This window comes from Balaenoptera physalus (genome assembly GCF_965194825.1).
Source record: "Balaenoptera physalus genome assembly, chromosome: 14".
NCBI lineage: Eukaryota > Metazoa > Chordata > Mammalia > Artiodactyla > Balaenopteridae > Balaenoptera > Balaenoptera physalus.
Genome location: NC_138893.1, coordinates 49,956,957 through 49,975,862, shown reverse-complemented (window position 1 = coordinate 49,975,862; position 18,906 = coordinate 49,956,957). Strand labels below are relative to the sequence as shown.

At 37.1% G+C, this 18,906-nt stretch overlaps 1 protein-coding gene across 13 annotated transcripts in view; it reads left to right on the top strand.

The window, feature by feature from the left end:
* BTRC (beta-transducin repeat containing E3 ubiquitin protein ligase) overlaps positions 1-18,906 on the top strand; it is a 182,516-nt gene that overhangs the window by 144,567 nt on the left and 19,043 nt on the right. For all 13 annotated transcript variants that reach the window (XM_082425202.1, XM_082425197.1, XM_082425201.1 and 10 more), the window contains 2 exons: positions 13,402-13,633; positions 16,919-17,105. In XM_082425202.1, coding sequence (XP_082281328.1) covers positions 13,402-13,633; positions 16,919-17,105 — 419 coding nt within the window. The remainder of the gene's footprint in view (positions 1-13,401; positions 13,634-16,918; positions 17,106-18,906) is intronic.

Sequence of the window (18,906 nt, the reverse complement as noted above, 5' to 3'; positions counted from 1 at the left end):
TACTGTCACTTCCATACACTCTAATATACAACCTTTTGATTTTTTAATACTTGAACTTTTTCACTGTACCCCTGTGGATTTTCTGAGGTTCCCAAATTGAAATTTTGCTGCATTTACTTTAGACATTAGTAGAAAATCCGTAAGGGAGAAGGATAGAGGGAAGAGGCTTGATAACAAAGACCTTTATCTCCAGAGTTCTTTACAAATATAATATCTTAGTTATGAATGAAATTAATATTACGGTGGCATTTATCCTTGGGAATATGCTATCCTTAGAAGTTCTTAAAATCTATTTTATTAAGGTATAATTTACATACAATAAAATACACCCATTTTAAGTATCCAGTTCGATGAATTTTGGCAAATGTATATACCTGTGTAACAGTCAACCTATAGAACATTTTCATTACCCCCAAAACTTCACTGGTGCCCTTACCCAGTCAATCCTATCCCCACATCCAGACCCAGGCAACCACTGTTCTGTTTTTATCATTATAAATTAGGTTTGTTATTCCTAGAGTTTCATATAAGTAGACTCATAAAGTATATACTCTCTTTGTGCCTGGCTTCTTTCATTCAGCATGTTTTTGAGATTCATCCTTGTCATTTTGTGTATCTGTAGTTCGTTCTTTTATTGCTGAGTACTATTCCTTTGTACGGATATATCACAATTTGTTTATCAGTTAAATTCTTGATGGGCATTGGGATTCTTTCAGTTTGAGACTATTATGAAGCAACTATGAACATTCATGTACAAGTTTTTGTGTGGAAATTTTTTTTTTTCATTTGGGAAGGGATAAACACCTAGGAGTGAATTTCCTGGGTCATATGGTAAATAGATATATAACTTCATAAGAAACTGTCAACCTGTTTTATAAAATGGTTGTGCTATTAAACATTACTGCCAGCAATGTATGAAAGACCCAGTTGCTCATCGTTGTTGCCAGTACTTGGTATGGTCAGTCTTTTTAATTTTAGCCATTCTAATAACTGTGTAGTCGTGTCTCGTGATTTTAACTTGCATTTCCCAAGTGACTCATGATATTGAACATCTTTTCATGTGTTTATTGGTCATCCCGTATATGGATCCTTTTTTGTGAAGTGTCTGTTCAGGTCTTTTGCCCTTTCAAAAAACAAAACAAAACAAAATAGGGTTACTTGTTTTCTTACTGAGTTCTAAGAGTTTTTAAAAAATATATGTTTGTTCTTTTTTGCCTTTTTTGCCTTCTTAAGGCCAAACAGAATTCTTAAATATCATTTGCATCTCTCTAGATAAGGCTTTTATGCCTTATCTATGAAATGTTTGCCTATCCCAATAACACCAAGATTTTCTGTTTTCTCCTAGAAGTTCAGCTCCTATATATAAGTCCAGAATCCACTTATGTTAACTTTTTTTTTTTAGATTTAATTAATTAATTAATTTATTTATTTATTGGCTGTGTTGGGTCATCGTTGCTGTGCACGGGCTTTCTCTAGTTGCATCGAGTGGGAGCTACGCTTCGTTGCGGTGCGCGGGCTTCTCATTGTGGTGGCTTCTCTTGTTGCGGAGCAGGGCTCTAGGTGCACGGGCTCAGTAGTTGTGACTCACAGGCTCTAGAGCGCAGGCCCAGTAGTTGTGGCGCACAGGCTTAGTTGCTACGTGGCATGTGGGATCTTCCCGGACCAGGGCTCGAACCCGTGTCCCCTGCATTGGCAGGCGGATTCTTAACCACTGCGCCACCAAGGAAGCCCCTAATTTTTTAATAAGATCTAAGCTAGAGAACAAGGTTCATTTTTTCTATATGGATACCCAGTTATTTCAGCATCATTTGTTGAAAAACACTATTCTTTACCTATTGAATTATCTTGGCACTTTCTCAAAAATCAGCTGGCTATATATGTGAAATTGTTTGTGAATTCGCTATTCTGTTCCATTGATCTACATGTTTGTCCTTACACCAGAGCCATGCTATCTTGATTACTATTACTTTTTTTTTTTTTATAGACTATACTACAGAGTTCCATCCATCAAGTTACCACATGCTGTAGTTTAAGGGTGTGATTCTTTTTTTATTTTTTAATAAATTTATTTATTTATTTATTTTTAGCTGTGTTGGGTCTTCGTTGCTGCGCATGGGCTTTCTCTAGTTGCGGCGAGCAGGGGCTACTCTTCACTGCGGTGCGCAGGCCTCTCATTGCCGTGGCCTCTCTTGCTGCAGAACACAGGCACACGGGCTCAGTCATTGTAACCCGCGGGCTGTAGAGCGCAGGCTCAGTAGTTGTGGCGCACGGGCTTGGTTGCTCCGAGGCATGTGGGAGCTTCCCGGCCCAGGGCTCAAACCCGTGTCCCCTGCATTGGTAGGCAGATTCCTAACCACTGCACCACCAGGGAAGCCCGATTACTATTACTTTATTGTGTAAGTCTGGAAATTTAGTAGTGTGAGTCCATCTTTGTTTTTCTTTTTCAAGATTGTCTCGGCTAAAGTTTAGGTCTTTTGCACTTCTGTCTGAATTTTAGAATCAGCTTGTCAGTTTGCCTGCTAGAATTTTGATTGATATTGCATTGACTTTATAGATCAACTGGAAAGAATGAACATCTTAACAATATTGAGTCTAATTTGTGAACATATATTTCTCCATTTATTTAAGTATTTTAAGTTTTCCCTCAACAATGTTTTGTAGTTTTCAGGTGTTACACATATGTTGTTAAACTTATTCCTAAGTATTACATTTTTTTTAATGCTACTGTAAATCGTATAGGCAGTTGTTTTAAAAATACATATTTTAAAAAATGAAATGAAGAGACCTTCAAGATGGCAGAGGAGTAAGACGTAGAGATCACCTTCCTCCCCACAAATACATTAGAAATACATCTACATGTGGAACAACTCCTACAGAACACCTACTGAATCCTGGCAGAAGACCTCAGACTTCCCAAAAGATGTATATTTTTTCTTCCTTTTTCTCTTTTTGTGAGTGTGTATGTGTATGCTTCTTTGTGTGATTTTGTCTGTATAGCTTTGCTTTTACCATTTGTCCTAGGGTTCTGTCTGTCTGTTTTTTGTTTGTTTGTTTGTTTGGGTTTTTTTAGTACAGTTTTTAGTGCTGGTTACTATTGGTGGATTTGTTTTTTGATTTGGTTGCTCTCTTCTTTCTTTTTTTCTTATTACTTTTTATTTTTAATAATTTTTTTATTTTTTATTTTAATAACTTTATTTTATTTTACTTTATTTTATTTTTTTCTTTCTTTCTTTTTTTCTCCCTTTTCTTCTGAGCCGTATGGCTGACAGGGTCTTGGTGCTCCAGCCAGGTGTCAGGCCTGTGCCTCTGAGTTGGGAGAGCCGAATTCAGGACATTGGTCCACCAGAGACCTCCTGGCTCCGTGTAATATCAAACGGTGAAAGCTCTCCCAGAGATCTCCATCTCAACGCTAAGACCCAGCTCTGCTCAACGACCAGCAAGCTACAGTGCTGGACACCCTGTGCCAAACAACTAGCAAGACAGGAACACAACCCTACCCATTAGCAGAGAGGCTGCCTAAAATCATAATAAGGTCACAGACACCCCAAAACACACCACCAGAGGCGGTCCTGCCCACCAGAAAGACAAGATCCAGCCTCATCCACCAGAACAGAGGCACTAGTCCCCTCCACCAGGAAGCCTACACAACCCACTGAACCAACCTTAGCCACTGGGGCAGACACCAAAAACAACAGGAACTACAAACCTGCAGCCAGTGAAAAGGAGACCCCAAACACAGTAAGTTAAGCAAAAAGAGAAGACAGAGAAACACACAGCAGATGAAGGAGCAAGGTAAAAACCCACCAGACCAAACAAATGAAGAGGAAATAGGCAGTCTACCTGAAAAAGAATTCAGAGTAATGATAGTAAAGATGATCCAAAATCTTGGAAATAGAATGGAGAAAATACAAGAAACGTTTAACAAGGGCCTAGAAGAACTAAAGAGCAAACAAACAATGATGAACAACACAATAAATGAAATTAAAAATTCTCTAGAAGGAATCAATAGCAGACTAACTGAGGCAGAAGAACGGATAAGTGACCTGGAAGATAAAATAGTGCAAATAAATACCGCAGAGCAGAATAAAGAAAAAAGAATGAAAAGAACTGAGGACAGTCTCAGAGACCTCTGGGACAACATTAAATGCACCAACATTTGAATTATAGGGGTCCCAGAAGAAGAAGAGAGAAAGAAAGGGAATGAGAAAATATTTGAAGAGATTATAGTTGAAAACTTCCCTAATATGGGAAAGGAAATAATCAAGTCCAGGAAGCGCAGAGTCCCATACAGGATAAATCCGAGGAGAAACATGCCAAGACACATATTAATCAAATTATCAAAAATTAAATACAAAGAAAAAATATTAAAAGCAGCAAGGGAAAAACAAGAAATAACATACAAGGGAATCCCCATAAGGTTAACAGCTGATCTTTCAGCAGAAACTCTGCAAGCCAGAAGGGAGTGGCAGGACATATTTAAAGTGATGAAAGGGAAAATCTACAATGAAGATTTCTCTACCCAGCAAGGCTCTCATTCAGATTCGACAGAGAAATTAAAATCTGTACAGACAAGCAAAAGCTAAGAGAATTCAGCACCACCAAACCAGCTTTACAACCAATGCTAAAGGAACTTCTCTAGGCAGGAAACACAAGAGAAGGAAAAGACCTACAATAACAAACCCAAAACAATTAAGGAAAATAGTAATAGGAACATACATGTCGATAACTACCTTAAATGTAAATGGATTAAATGCTCCAACCAAAAGACATAGACTGGCTGAATGGATACAAAAACAAGACCCGTATATATGCTGTCTACAAGAGACCCACTTCAGACCTAGGGACACATACAGACTGAAAGTGAGGGGATGGAAAAAGATATTCCATGCAAATGGAAATCAAAAGAAAGATGGAGTAACAATTCTCATATCAGACAAAATAGACTTTAAAATAAAGACTATTACAGGAGACAAAGAAGGACACTACATAATGATCAAGGGATCAATCCAAGAAAAAGATATAACAATTGTAAATATTTATGCACCCAACATAGGAGCACCTCAATACATAAGGCAAATGCTAACAGCCATAAAAGGGGAAATCGACAGTAACACAGTCATAGTAGGGGACATTAACACCCCACTTTCACCAATGGACAGATCATCCAAAGTGAAAATAAATAAGGAAACACAAGCTTTAAATGATACATTAAACAAGATGGACTTAATTGATATTTATAGGACATTCCATCCAAAAACAACAGATTACACTTTCTTCTCAAGTGCTCATGGAACATTCTCCAGTATAGAGCATATCTTGGGTCACAAATCAAGCCTTGGTAAATTTAAGAAAATTGAAATCATATCAAGTATCTTTTCCGACCTCAGTGCTATGAGACTAGATATCAATTACAGGAAAAAATCTGTAAAAGATACAAACACATGGAGGCTAAACAATACACTACTAAATAATCAAGAGATCACTGAAGAAATCAAAGAGGAAATCAAAAAATGCGTAGAAACAAATGACAATGAGAACACGATGACCCAAAACCTATGGGATGCAGAAAAAGCAGTTCTAAGAGGGAAGTTTATAGCAATACAATCCTACCTCAAGAAGCAAGAAACATCTCAAATAAAAAACCTAACCTTACACCTAAAGCAATTAGAGAAAAAAGAACAAAAAAAACCCCAAGTTAGCAGAAGGAAAGAAATCATAAAGATCAGATCAGAAATAGATGAAAAAGAAATGAAGGGAACAATAGCAAATATCAGTAAAACTAAAAGCTGGTTTTTTGAGAAGATATACAGAATTGATAAACCATTAGCCGATTCATCAAGAAAAAAAGGGAGAAGACTCAAATCAATAGAATTAGAAATGAAAAAGGAGAAGTAACAACTGACACTGTAGAAGTACAAAGGATCATGAGAGATTACTACAAGCAACCATATGCCAATAAAATGGACAACCTGGAAGAAATGGACAAATTCTTAGAAAAGCACAACCTTCCGAGACTGAACCAGGAAGAAATAGAAAATATAAACAGACCAATCACAAGCACTGAAATTGAGACTGTGATTAAAAATCTTCCAACAAACAAAAGCCCAGGACCAGATGGCGTCACAGGCGAATTCTGTCAAACATTTAGAGAAGAGTTAACACCTGTCCTTCTCAAACTCTTCCAAAATATAGCAGAGGGAAGAACACTCCCAAACTCATTCTACGAGGCCACCATCACCCTGATACCAAAACCAGACAAACATGTCACAAAGAAAGAAAACTACAGGCCAATATCACTGATGAACATAGATGCAAAAATCCTCAACAAAATACTAGCAAAGAGAATCCAACAGCACATTAAAAGGATCATACACCGTGATCAAGTGAGGTTTATCTCAGGAATGCAAGGATTCTTCAATATACACATATCAATCAATGTGATAAACCATATTAACAAACTGAAGGAGAAAAACCATATGATCATGTCAGTAGATGCAGAAAAAGCTTTTGACAAAATTCAACACCCATTTATGATAAAAAAAAACTCTCCAGAAAGTGGGCATAGAGGGAACTTACCTCAACATAATAAAGGCCATGTATGACAAACCCACAGACAACATCATTCTCAATGGTGAAAAACTGAAACCATTTCTTCTAAGATCAGGAACAAGACAAGGTTGTCCACTCTCACCACTGTTATTCAACATAGTTTTGGAAGTTTTAGCCACAGCAATCAGAGAAGGAAAAGAAATAAAAGGAATCCAAATTGGAAAAGAAGAAGTAAAGCTGTCACTGTTTGCAGATGACATGATACTATACATAGAGAATCCTAAAGATGCTACCAGAAAACTACTAGAGCTAATCAATGAATTTGGTAAAGTAGCAGGATACAAAATTAATGCACAGAAATTTCTTGCATTCTTATACACTAATGATGAAAAATCTGGAAGAGAAATTAAGGAAACAATCCCATTCACCATTGCTACAAAATGAATAAAATACCTAGGAATAAACCTACCTAAGGAGACAAAAGACCTGTATGCAGAAAACTATAAGACACTGATGAAAGAAATTAAAGATGATACAAACAGATGGAGAGATATACCACGTTCTTGGATTGGAAGAATCAACATTGTGAAAATGTACTACCCAAAGCAATCTACAGATTCAGTGCAATCCCTATCAAACTACCAGTGGCATTTTTCACAGAACTAGAACAAAAAAATCTCACAATTTGTATGGAAACACAAAAGACCCTGAATAGCCAAAGCAATCTGGAGAAAGAAAAGAAGACCTGGAGGAGTCAGGCTCCCGGACTTCAGACTATACTACAAAGCTATGTTACTGGCACAAAGACAGTATGGTACTGGCACAAAAACAGAAATATAGATCAATGGAACAGGATAGAAAGCCCAGAGATAAACCTACACACATATGGTCACCTTATTTTTGATAAAGGAGGCAAGAATATACAATGGAGAAAAGACAGCCTCTTTAATAAGTGGTGCTGGGAAAACTGGACAGCTACATATAAAAGAATGAAATTAGAACACTTCCTAACACCATACACAAAAATAAACTCAAAATGGATTAAAGACCTAAATGTAAGGCCAGACTCTATAAAACTCTTAGAGGAAAACATAGGCAGAACACTCTATGGCATAAATCACAGCAAGATCCTTTTTGACCCAGCTCCTAGAGAAATGGAAATAGAAACAAAAATAAACAAATGGGACCTAATGAAACTTAAAAGCTTTTGCACAGCAAAGGAAACCATAAACAAGACGAAAAGACAACCCTCAGAATGGAAGAAAATATTTGCAAATGAAGCAACTGACAGAGGATTAATCTCCAAAATTTACAAGCAGCTCATGCAGCTCAGTATCAAAAAAACAAACAACCCAATCCAAAAATGGGCGGAAGACCTAAATAGACATTTCTCCAAAGAAGATATACAGATTGCCAACAAACACATGAAAGAATGCTCAACATCACTAATCATTAGAGAAATGCAAGTCAAAACTACAATGAGGTATCACCTCACACCAGTCAGAATGGCCATCATCAAAAAATCTACACACAATAAATGCTGGAGAGGGTGTGGAGAAAAGGGAACCCTCTTGCACTGTTGGTGGGAATGTAAATTGATACAGCCACTATGGAGAACAATATGGAGGTTCCTTAAAAAACTAAAAATAGAACTGCCATATGACCCAGCAATCCCAGTACTGGGCATATACCCTGAGAAGACCATAATTCAAAAAGAGTCATGCACCACAATGTTCACTGCAGCTCTATTTACAATAGCCAGGACATGGAAGCAACCTAAGTGTCCATCAACAGATGAATGGATAAAGAAGATGTGACACATATATACAATGGACTATTACTCAGCCATAAAAAGAAATGAAATTGAGTTATTTGTAGTGAGGTGGATGGACCTAGAGTCTGTCATACAGAGTGAAGTAAGTCAGAAAGAGAAAAAGAAATACCGTATGCTAACACATATATGTGGAATCTAAAAAAAAAAAAAAAGGTTCTGAAGAACCTAGGGGCAGGACAGGAATAAAGACGCAGACATAGAGAATGGACTTGGGGACACGGAGAGGGGGAAGGGTAAGCTGGGACGAAGTGAGAGAGTGGCATGGACTTATATATACTACCAAATATAAAATAGATAGCTAGTGGGAAGCAGACGCATAGCACAGGGAGATCAGCTCGGTTCTTTGTGACCACCTAGAGGGGTGAGATAGGGAGAGTGGGAGGGAGTCGCGCAAGAGGGAGGAGATATGGGGATATATGTATATGTATAACTGATTCACTTTGTTATAAAGCAGAAACTAACACACCACTCACTGTAAAGTAATTATACTCCAATAAAGATGTTAAAAGAAAAAGTGAAATGAGTATAGTGGTTACCCTTAGGGGTGCTAGTGACTTGAAAAAGGGAGCACAAGGCAGGGCTTGTGAGGCTTGTGATAATCTGTTTCTTCACCTGGGTGCTAGTTACATAGTATGTTTACCTTGTGGAAATTCATCAAGCTGTACACTTAAGATTATGTACTTTTACGTATATTATACGTCAATGAAAATTAAAATAGAAAAAATATATTACATAATGAGAAAGAAGGATATATTTTCAAAAAGAGAGAGAAGGCCTAGCTCCAGCAGTATCATAAATTCATTGACTGTTGATTTACTGAGCACCTTACTGTGTGCCAGGTGGTGAGCTAATTAAGCATGGCTTTTCTTAGATTATTTTATTTGATCTTCACAAAAACCCAATGGAATAGATTCTATAATTAGCCCCATTTTACAGACAAGGGGAACAGAGACTCAAAAAAAAATCAAGTTATTTATTCTATGTCACACAGCTGCTAAATTGAGGAGTTAAAATTTAAAACCAGGTCTTTCTACTCTAGGGCCAACGCTCTTAAAATAATGCGGTATGGTGTAGTGATTAAGAGTACTCATTTAAAGTGATGATGGATCTGAGGTGTATGTCTTTCTACCTACAAGGAAATACTCTGTTTTGAGGGGTGGTGACTAGAATGTAGTACCAGCAGACAGTTGGCAAACACATGAACTCTCAGATTATACTTCATTTCTAATAGCCAGTGTTTTAGGTCCCATTTATGATTGGATCATTGAAAGTATGACAAAGTCTTGACTGAACTTTAGCTCCTGCGGTGGGATAATCAATATGTGAAATCCTTAGGCATTTTTATCTGTTAATGGTCTGATAGCCGCTGATCCCATTTTTATAGAAACATCTGGTTCATTTAAAGTATAAACAGAATAATTTCATTACTTTGCTGATTATTGTTTTTTGTTACTGGCGTTTCTGGTCTTTAGCCAGAATACAATACTCTGGTGGCATCCAACTCCAGTCCGTTTCCACCTTTTAAAAGATAAAAGACAAATATATAAAAGATGATGGAGTGAGAGGTTTTGGATGTTGGGATCAGAAGTGGCGTTTGGTCAAGCTTGTAAACCCACCTATTTATTAGCTCTCAAAATCTTACTCCATATTTCACAAGTTTTCATTTTCTGAGATACAAACAAATAACCTACATAAAACAGCCCAGAAGTCCCCCAAGGCCCATGTCCAACAAGGTTCTTATTAATCATTTTTGGTCTTATAGACAACTGTGGCATTTATGCTGAAAAACATACAACTGTGTGTACACCAAGGCTTGCTGTTTATGATGTCCGCTCCTTCTATGTAAATAGAATGGCTTGGGACTTCCCTGGTGGTGCAATGGTTAAGAATCTGCCTGCCAATGCGCCAAGGCAGGGGACAATGGTTCAATCCCTGGTCCGGGAAGATCCCACATGCCGTGGAGCAACTAAGCCTGTGCACCGCAACTACTGAGCCTGTGCTCTACAGCCCGCAAGCCACAGCTACTGAGCCCATGTGCCACAACTACTGAAGCCCTTGCACCTAGAGCCTGTGTTCCACAACAAGAGAAGCCACCACAATGAGAAGCCGGTGCACCACAACAAAGAGTAGCCCCCACTTGCCGCAACTAGAGAAAAGCCCGTGCGCAACAGTGAAGACCCAACGCAGCCAAAAATAAATAAAATTTTCTTTTAATTAAAAAATAAAAAGGAGAATGGCTAATACCATTCTTGGAAGTATACTTTCAGCTGTGTATCTGGAATCATTTGTAAAGAGGCCTACAGGTAGGAGTTAAACTTTAGAAATTAAGGCAAGTCTGTGCCTTTAATAGCAGAAGTTGATTATCCAAATTTGATACAGTTTTATGGCACATTCAATATGTCTAGGCAGGTATGAACTCCACAGTAGCATGGGTCTTCTTGCCACACTGGGTTTGCCTCTGTCAAATATGCCAAAGATCCATCAAGTTACTTTGAAAGTACAAAGCAGGGGACGCGGGTTCAATCCCTGGTTGGGGAACTAATATCCCACATGCCACGGGGCAACTAAGCTCACACGCTGCGACTACTGAGCCCGCGTGCCACAACTAGAGAGAAACCCACGTGCCACAACTAGAGAGAAGCCCGTGTGCTGCAACGAAAGACCCTGCGTGCCGCAACTAAGACCTGATGCAGCCAAAAAAAAAAAAAAAAAAAGTACAAGTACCTAGTTGTACCTACCACGTTGTGGTTATCCTCTAAAGAAAATCAACTTTTAGAGTAGCAAAAATTTCAGTTTATTTCTGAATCTTACCCTAGTGTTCCCCAGCTTCAAACTTGAGTATGGTCCTTGTCTCCTTTTTTCCCCTCATACCCCATATTCAGCCTATCAGCTAATTCAGTTAGCTCTGCCTTCAAAGTGTATGTTGAATCCCAATTATTTCTCACCACGTCTGTAGCTACCTTACTAGTCCAAAAAATTGTTGTCTCTTCCATGGACTACTGTGAAGTAATCTGTTAATTAGTCTCCTAATTTCCATTCATGTCCCCTGCAGCCTATTCTCCACATAGCAGTGATCCTTTATAAGGTCTCAGATTGTCATGCTCAGACTATGTGCTTCTCCATGTGACCTCTCTCTGCATAGCTTCTCATCCTCCAGACTTCCCTCTCCAGCAGGGTACTCTGAATTTCTTACATGGTGGCTCAAGGTTCTAAGGTGGAGTAGGCAGAAGTTGCCTGGACTCAGAAGTCCCAGAATGTCACTTTCTCCACATTCTGTTAGTCAAAGGCCAGATTCAAAGGCTAGGACAAACTACTTCTTGATAGGAGGAACAGAATTCATGTTCAGGGAGGGATGGAATTGTTTGGGGCCATCTTTGGAGATAGCTACTACCACCCAAATGACCTGGATCATCTGGCTTGGACTACTTCTTCAACTGTATTTCTTCTTGCTTTGCTCACTTGGTTCTAGCCACCCTGGGCCCTCCTGTTGTTCCTTGAACATGCCATTTAGACTACCACCCAGGACCTTTGCTCTCAAAATGCCCATTGCCTAGACCATTCTTCCCCCGTGTAACAAAATGTCTAGTCCCCTCATTTCCTTCATGTGTCAGTTCAAATGTCATATCTTTAGGGAAACTATCTCTGACCCCTTAGACTTAAATAATTGTTAGGTTGTTTATTTTTTTTAATTGCTACATAACAAATTACTACAAACTTAGCAAGTTAAAATAACACCCATTCATTAGCTCACTGTTGTCTAGGTCGGAAGTCTGATATAGCATGACTGGGTCCTCTGCTCAAAGTATCCCAAGGCTGAAATCAAGGTGTTGGCTGGGCTGAGTTCTCATCTGGGGAAAAATCTTCTTCTCAGCTCATTGTTGTTGTTGTTGTTGGCAAATTCAGCTCCTTGCCTTTGTAGGATTGAGGTCCCCATTTCCTTACTGGCTGTCTGCTGGGAGCTGTTCTCAGCTCCTAAGGATGACCGAATTCCTAGTCAGGTGATCCCCTTCTCTTCTGCAACCAATTGGAGAAAACTCTCTGCTTTTAAAGGGCTCATGTCATTAGGTCACACCCACTGGACTAATCTCCCTATCTTATGGTCCTGATTTGGGACCTTAATTAAGTCACGGCAGTACCTACATGTTTGTTTGAATAACTGAGATGCTTGTACACCAGGGGTCAAGAATTTCTTGGGGGACCATCTTAGATTTTTGCCCGTCACAATAGCATATATTAATTTTTCTATCCCTTTATCCTGCTTTATTTTTCTTCAAAATACTATCTACATTATATTTTCTGTTTGTATGGTAATGTTTTTAGCTTGCTGTACCTACTACAATGTAAGTTACTGATGGTAGAGACTGTATTATTTTTGTTCAATCCTGTATTCCTAGCACCTAGGACAGTGTTTGGCACATTATAGATGCTCAATTAATATGTATTGAATGAACCAATTAATATAGAAGACTTTATGGCATATAATTTTGATGACAGCAGAGATAGGATTTTGGGGGGGTTGGGGGGAGGAAATGGGTATACTGAGCATTGATGTTATTTAAGCTTTATCTCCAAAGGTACCAGGGTCTCAAATTATTCATTGGCTTTTCTTTGCATGGAGGATTTCTTACTTGACTATTAAAAAATAAGTTGTGAGTAAGTAATTGTATAAATGCCTAGTAACTGGTGTATACAAGAAAAAGCAAATTAGCTTTTTTGCTTGCTAGTAATAACATGCTTTCATGGGTTTTCATCTATATATCTCCAAATAATGCTTTCCTACGAACTTTTGGAAATGGATACCTTGTCATCCAGCAGTATTCCTGATTTACCAACTTGCTGTGGTATTTTCTGTGGCTTTTTCCATGTAACTGCTGTTTGCAAACATCCAATTACTAATAGAGTAACAGAGTGAGCTCCATCATATAGACATACATAACATAGCATGCCAGACTGGAAAATTATATAATTTCCCTTATTTTCAATACTTATATGTTTCTTTCAATCCACCTTTTCTACAGACAAAACTTGCCAATGGCACTTCCAGTATGATTGTGCCCAAGCAACGGAAACTCTCGGCAAGCTATGAGAAGGAAAAGGAACTGTGTGTCAAATATTTTGAGCAGTGGTCAGAGTCCGATCAAGTGGAATTTGTGGAACATCTTATATCCCAAATGTGTCATTACCAACATGGGCACATAAACTCGTATCTTAAACCTATGTTGCAGAGGGATTTCATAACTGCTCTGCCAGGTATGTCTACAGATGTTTGTGAGCCATTAATTTGCCTGGAAGATATGTTACAATGATAATCATACTAAATCTACAGCTCTATATCTCTCTATTTTAAAAAATCTTTGTTGGCTTGATTTTTACAAACTGAGTATTTTAATTATACCTTCTTGGGATATAAATACAAAAAATCAAACTCTATAAATAATAGAGACTCCTCTTTCCCCTCTCTTCTCCCTGTCTCTATTCACCCTATTTTTACTCACACGTAGGTTTAAATAGAATCTTTTCTGAGGTGTTGTCTGGTTTGAGATGTGTCTTAGTTTTAAGGTATATTAACTAATGTATTTGAATTTGGATTTCTATGGGAATTTATCAACAGAATATTTACATTATAGGAATGAATAAGAAACATTTTTAATTGAATATTTTAGAAAGAATGGTATCTCAGGAGCCTTGTTGTGATATTAAATATGTAAATGCCAGGGTTAACAGTCTCACTGCTCAGGAACTAAATAGCTATTATAAACTATATATTTTTTAAAATGTATATATATATTTGTACATACACAGACACACATATACACACACACACTTAAAATACTTTGGAGAGTGCTGTGGTTGTTTCACTGAATGCTTGATGGTGATCTAGGATACTATGTAGGCATCAGTATTTGGGGGAAATGCTGTCTCAGGAAAATACAAGTTTCTCACCTGTGTTAATAGCTTATTTTAAAAGAAAAATAGTACAAAAGTAAGTGAATCTCTAAAATAGCTTATCTTGTTTTTATTTTTTTTTTCAGTTGTTTGCTGATTATAGCACTTATGGGAAATTTAGAAAATTCAAAAAAGTTTAAAATATACAAATAAAATTTACCAGAACCCTACCATTCAGAGAGAACTACTAATATGCTATTAATATTTTTCCTAGGTGTGTATATTTCCCTCATAAGTGTTTGTAACATTTTTTTCTTACTGTATTCTCTTAATGTGTTTTTCTAAGTGTTGGTTCTTTTAAAAAATAATTTTTTTATAGTATTTATTATTTATGGTGATTGAAGCACATATTATTTAAACCCTTTATTGAACATTTAGGTAGTTTAAAATGTTTTTTCCATTATAAACTGTGCTGTGGTGGACATTCTTATTCATCTTTTGGGCATCCTAGGGAAAAAAATACCAGAAGTGGGATTTCTATATTAATGAATTATGAACATTTTTTAAGGCTTCTAATACATATGCCAAACTATCCTCTAAGAAAAATATACCAACTTATACCTTCCCCCCCAAACTGCATATTACCACTTTGCTTAACCTTTGCCAATTATATCTTTTTAAAAATTTGTTTTTCCAAAATTGGAATTTAAATTGCCCTTTAAAATAAAAGAAATGCCTATTTATATCTTAGAAATAACCATTTTCAAGCTGAGTTTGTTCCTATATCTTTTGTTAAGTAGAATAGATTTCTGCCCCTTCTTCACTCATTGGATTTTATTTTAGTCATAGGCAAACAGTTTTCTTTGTGCGAACAATCTGTGTGTACCTCATTACTGTGCTCTTCCCAGTCACTGAGACATGTTACGATCTCAAGCATATACCACTAAGAATTGAACAGGAGATGATTAGACTTGTGTATCCTTTGCCTAATACCAATCTCTGATGTATATCTGCTGACCACTTTATAAGACACTAAATCATCAGTCTAATGCTTTATGGCCACTTTAACTTATGAACCTACACCATCTGGCTGCATTTAGTAAACCAAACTACTTCAAAAAATGCCTGTAATCCATTAATGTAATGGGTTTGTTTGGAGTGTTAGGTGAAATTACTTCCAAAGACTTATTATAGGGACAGAGTGAAAGATCAGGAGCAATTTCATGCCAGCCATTAAAAACAGGAATGCATTTTGGGAACTTCTGATGGTGTAGGAAGTTTCAATATAAAGATGCAGAAATTGTGCCATTACTGTATTTTGTATGACGAACTAATTATTATATCTTTAATTGGCTTATAGTCATGTTTCTTTAATAAGAATTAGGTGATGAATGCCTCCATCTGCTTGTGCTTAAATATGAACATGTGATGCCAGCCAAACAAGATCCATTTAATGCTTTCTTTTCCAAATCTGCTGAAAAATGTGACTGATATCCATACAATTTTTATAATTAAAATAATGTTTAAGCACATTTGGATTTTTGCTAATGGCATCCAAATGTGTCTTTGTATGATTCAGGGGAAAGACACAAAATGAAATGTGGTATTCTCTCTCCTGTTTGTTAAGTTTGTGCCTAAGGGAATCAGAGTATGAAGGAATCTTTTCTGCACTATTTAAGTCTTTAGCAAACCTCTGATATGTAACCTGTAAAGAGAAATAACTTTGAATGTTTTTGTCTCACTTGTGAGTTAGAACAGCAGCCAAAAGTTAGTGCGAATATCCTATTTTATAGGATTTGTTCCTCTGAGGCCCCAGTACAGATTTGGGTAGTAGAGAATCGTAATTGAGAAGCCCACCCAGTTAACACAGTCCAAGATCTACTTCCACTGTTTTTCTCTGTATATCCTACAAAAATAGTCTCTGAAATTCTAAGTTATCTATTGGTCTGGGATTTTTTTTTTTTCCATTTTTAGCCAACTGTCATTTAGGCTTTATAGCAGCAACTGTTCTCAATTATATTTTTTAAACATCTAAAATTAAACTCATACTTGAACTTAAACATACCTCTCGGTCATTCCTCTTGGGATGTTTCTATACCACTCTGTATTTCCTTCTTCTCTCCTTTCTGCATGCCCAGAATTCTATAATCCAGAACATTCTGACTTAGTGCCTCTCCCCCAGTACATTTAAAGGATATTTCTTTTACTGAACAGCTTAGGAACTGCAGCAGTAATAGAAACAGAATGAGAAATGGACCTAATATAGAGAATTGGGGTGTGGGGGGTCTGAACCACAGAGTTTGAGATGCCATCCATAGAACATCCCCTAGTGCCAAAATCCATATAGATAGATGTGAATTGTTTCCTGGAAATGTTTTTATTTTTAATATCTTGGGGGGTTTGCTGGTTGTTAGTTTTCACTTCCTTATCTAAAGGAAGATGGAAAATACTGTTCATTTCTGTAACCTTATAGAAAAATTATTGACACTCATTTTACCCCAGTCTGTTTGAAAAAGAAACTGACCACACTAGGGACAGTAGTGTGCCTTCATAGCAGAATAAATGCTGTTCTGATTTAAAAGACCTTTTGTAAAAAATCATTCACCACTATCTATGTTCTTTTTCTTTGCCTCCTCCCCCCACCGAAAGCTCGGGGTTTAGATCACATCGCTGAGAACATTCTGTCATACCTGGATGCCAAATCACTATGTGCTGCTGAACTTGTGTGCAAGGAATGGTACCGAGTGACATCTGATGGCATGTTATGGAAGAAGCTCATCGAGAGAATGGTCAGGACAGATTCTCTGTGGAGAGGCCTGGCAGAACGAAGAGGGTGGTGAGCCTTTTAACGTTCTTACTATTACAGAGCTTCAGGACCTGGCCTTTTAGTCTCTGGAATACAGTATTATTGGGAGCCATGAGACCACTTATCTTTTGATACAGTGATTTTGCTGTTTTATAGCAAAAAATGTTAAATAGTTGTTCGTGTACTTGGCAGTTTTTCTCCTGACCAGTCACTCATAAGTGACATAATAATGTGTTAATACTGCTTTGCAAAAAATCATAAAAAACTGGCCAGCCATTCTATTTGAAGCGTTCTGTTCTCTGGGCAGAGATTGGTATCCTGAAAAAGGGCTGATGGGCAATTTATAAGGCAAGTAGATGGCTTTGAATCACACAGAAGCCATCAGATCTAGCTTTCCCCTAAAATAATCCAGAACAAATAATTATTTTCTTTTTCAGATTTCTTGCCTCCAGCCCTTGCCTGTGGTGTTTTATCATCTTTGTAATCAAAATTATTTTTATGCCCAACTAGAATATGAACTCAAGCCATCAGAAAGAGGGAAGATTGGAATTTAGTATAAATCATTGTTTCTTTTTAAGACTCTTATATTTTCTCAAGATTTTACTGCTTAATCCTGAATCCCTTAAGGCATTATATAGTTAGCAGCCCAAGAGATAGTCACCAATTTTGTTGTTCTCTTAATGTAATGGTACCATTTCATTAGAACTTCTGGAAGATGTCTTCTATATATAATTTTCTCTCGGAGGATGTCTCTATAATGTCACTCTAAGAAAGTTGGGTGTGAATATTTCATAAATAAAATAAAGGTGACATATTGAATGTTTTAGTTGGTAGATATGCACCAGCAGGCATATATATGCTCAGTGATATCCTGAGCAATTAATTTTATGAATTGTTTATCGTGGATCATAAAGAGATACAGAACAGTTAAGAATGGAGGATCAGCTTTTCTTAGCCATTTTCATAAAAATATAGTCAGCGCCCTTTCTTTTTTTGCATCTTTGAAATTCATTAAAGCATAATAAACATAATGACCTCTAAATATTATACCAAGTGCTTCAAGAGATTTCTGTCATTCTGGCTATTAGGAAGACTTTAAAATTTCTCCCAAATTCAATTAAATTAGGAAGCAAATGCCAGGCAATTTTTGGCTATATAAAAATTGCATAAGTGAAAGTTATTATTTCTCCTCCCCAAATATGTTTTCTTTATTCTCACTTATTTCACTATATAGAAAACTAGAAATCTTATCTTTCATAACTTATTTCATAATTTGGAAATAAACTCTTTATATTGTATAAAAAAGCAAAAAAGTATATAGTTGTATGGCATTCAAAGTCCATCATTTTGCTAAGCATGCCAGGATGAGCCTTAGAAATAGAGGAGGCAGTTGCTTACATGGGAAAATTTTAGGGCAGCTAGGAATATTCCTCCACCCTTCAGGGGAAAAAAAAAAAAAAATGAAAAGAAACTCCCCTCCAAATAAGTCCTGACCTGAAATTTCAGTTGTAGAGACTTATTCCCATAGCTATAAAGGTTTTGTTCCCTGTTAAAATGTACTTTGTTCCCATTTGGACTGTAAATGACAATAAGCCTTTATCACACCTTGGGACTTTACAAAGTCTCTTTTTTTGAAGGCAGGGAGAACAAGAAGTAGATGGACAGATCTTGACACATACGTGTGAAAATGCCAAAGATAAATGTAGGCTCCACAGTTTTGCTTAGGGTTGGCACTAAAGATCTATTATGTTAGTTATACAGAAGAAAAAACCAAGTAAGATCATTGAACAGACGGCTTTTTGGCCTTTTAAAAGGGTGTGTGAAGGTATAG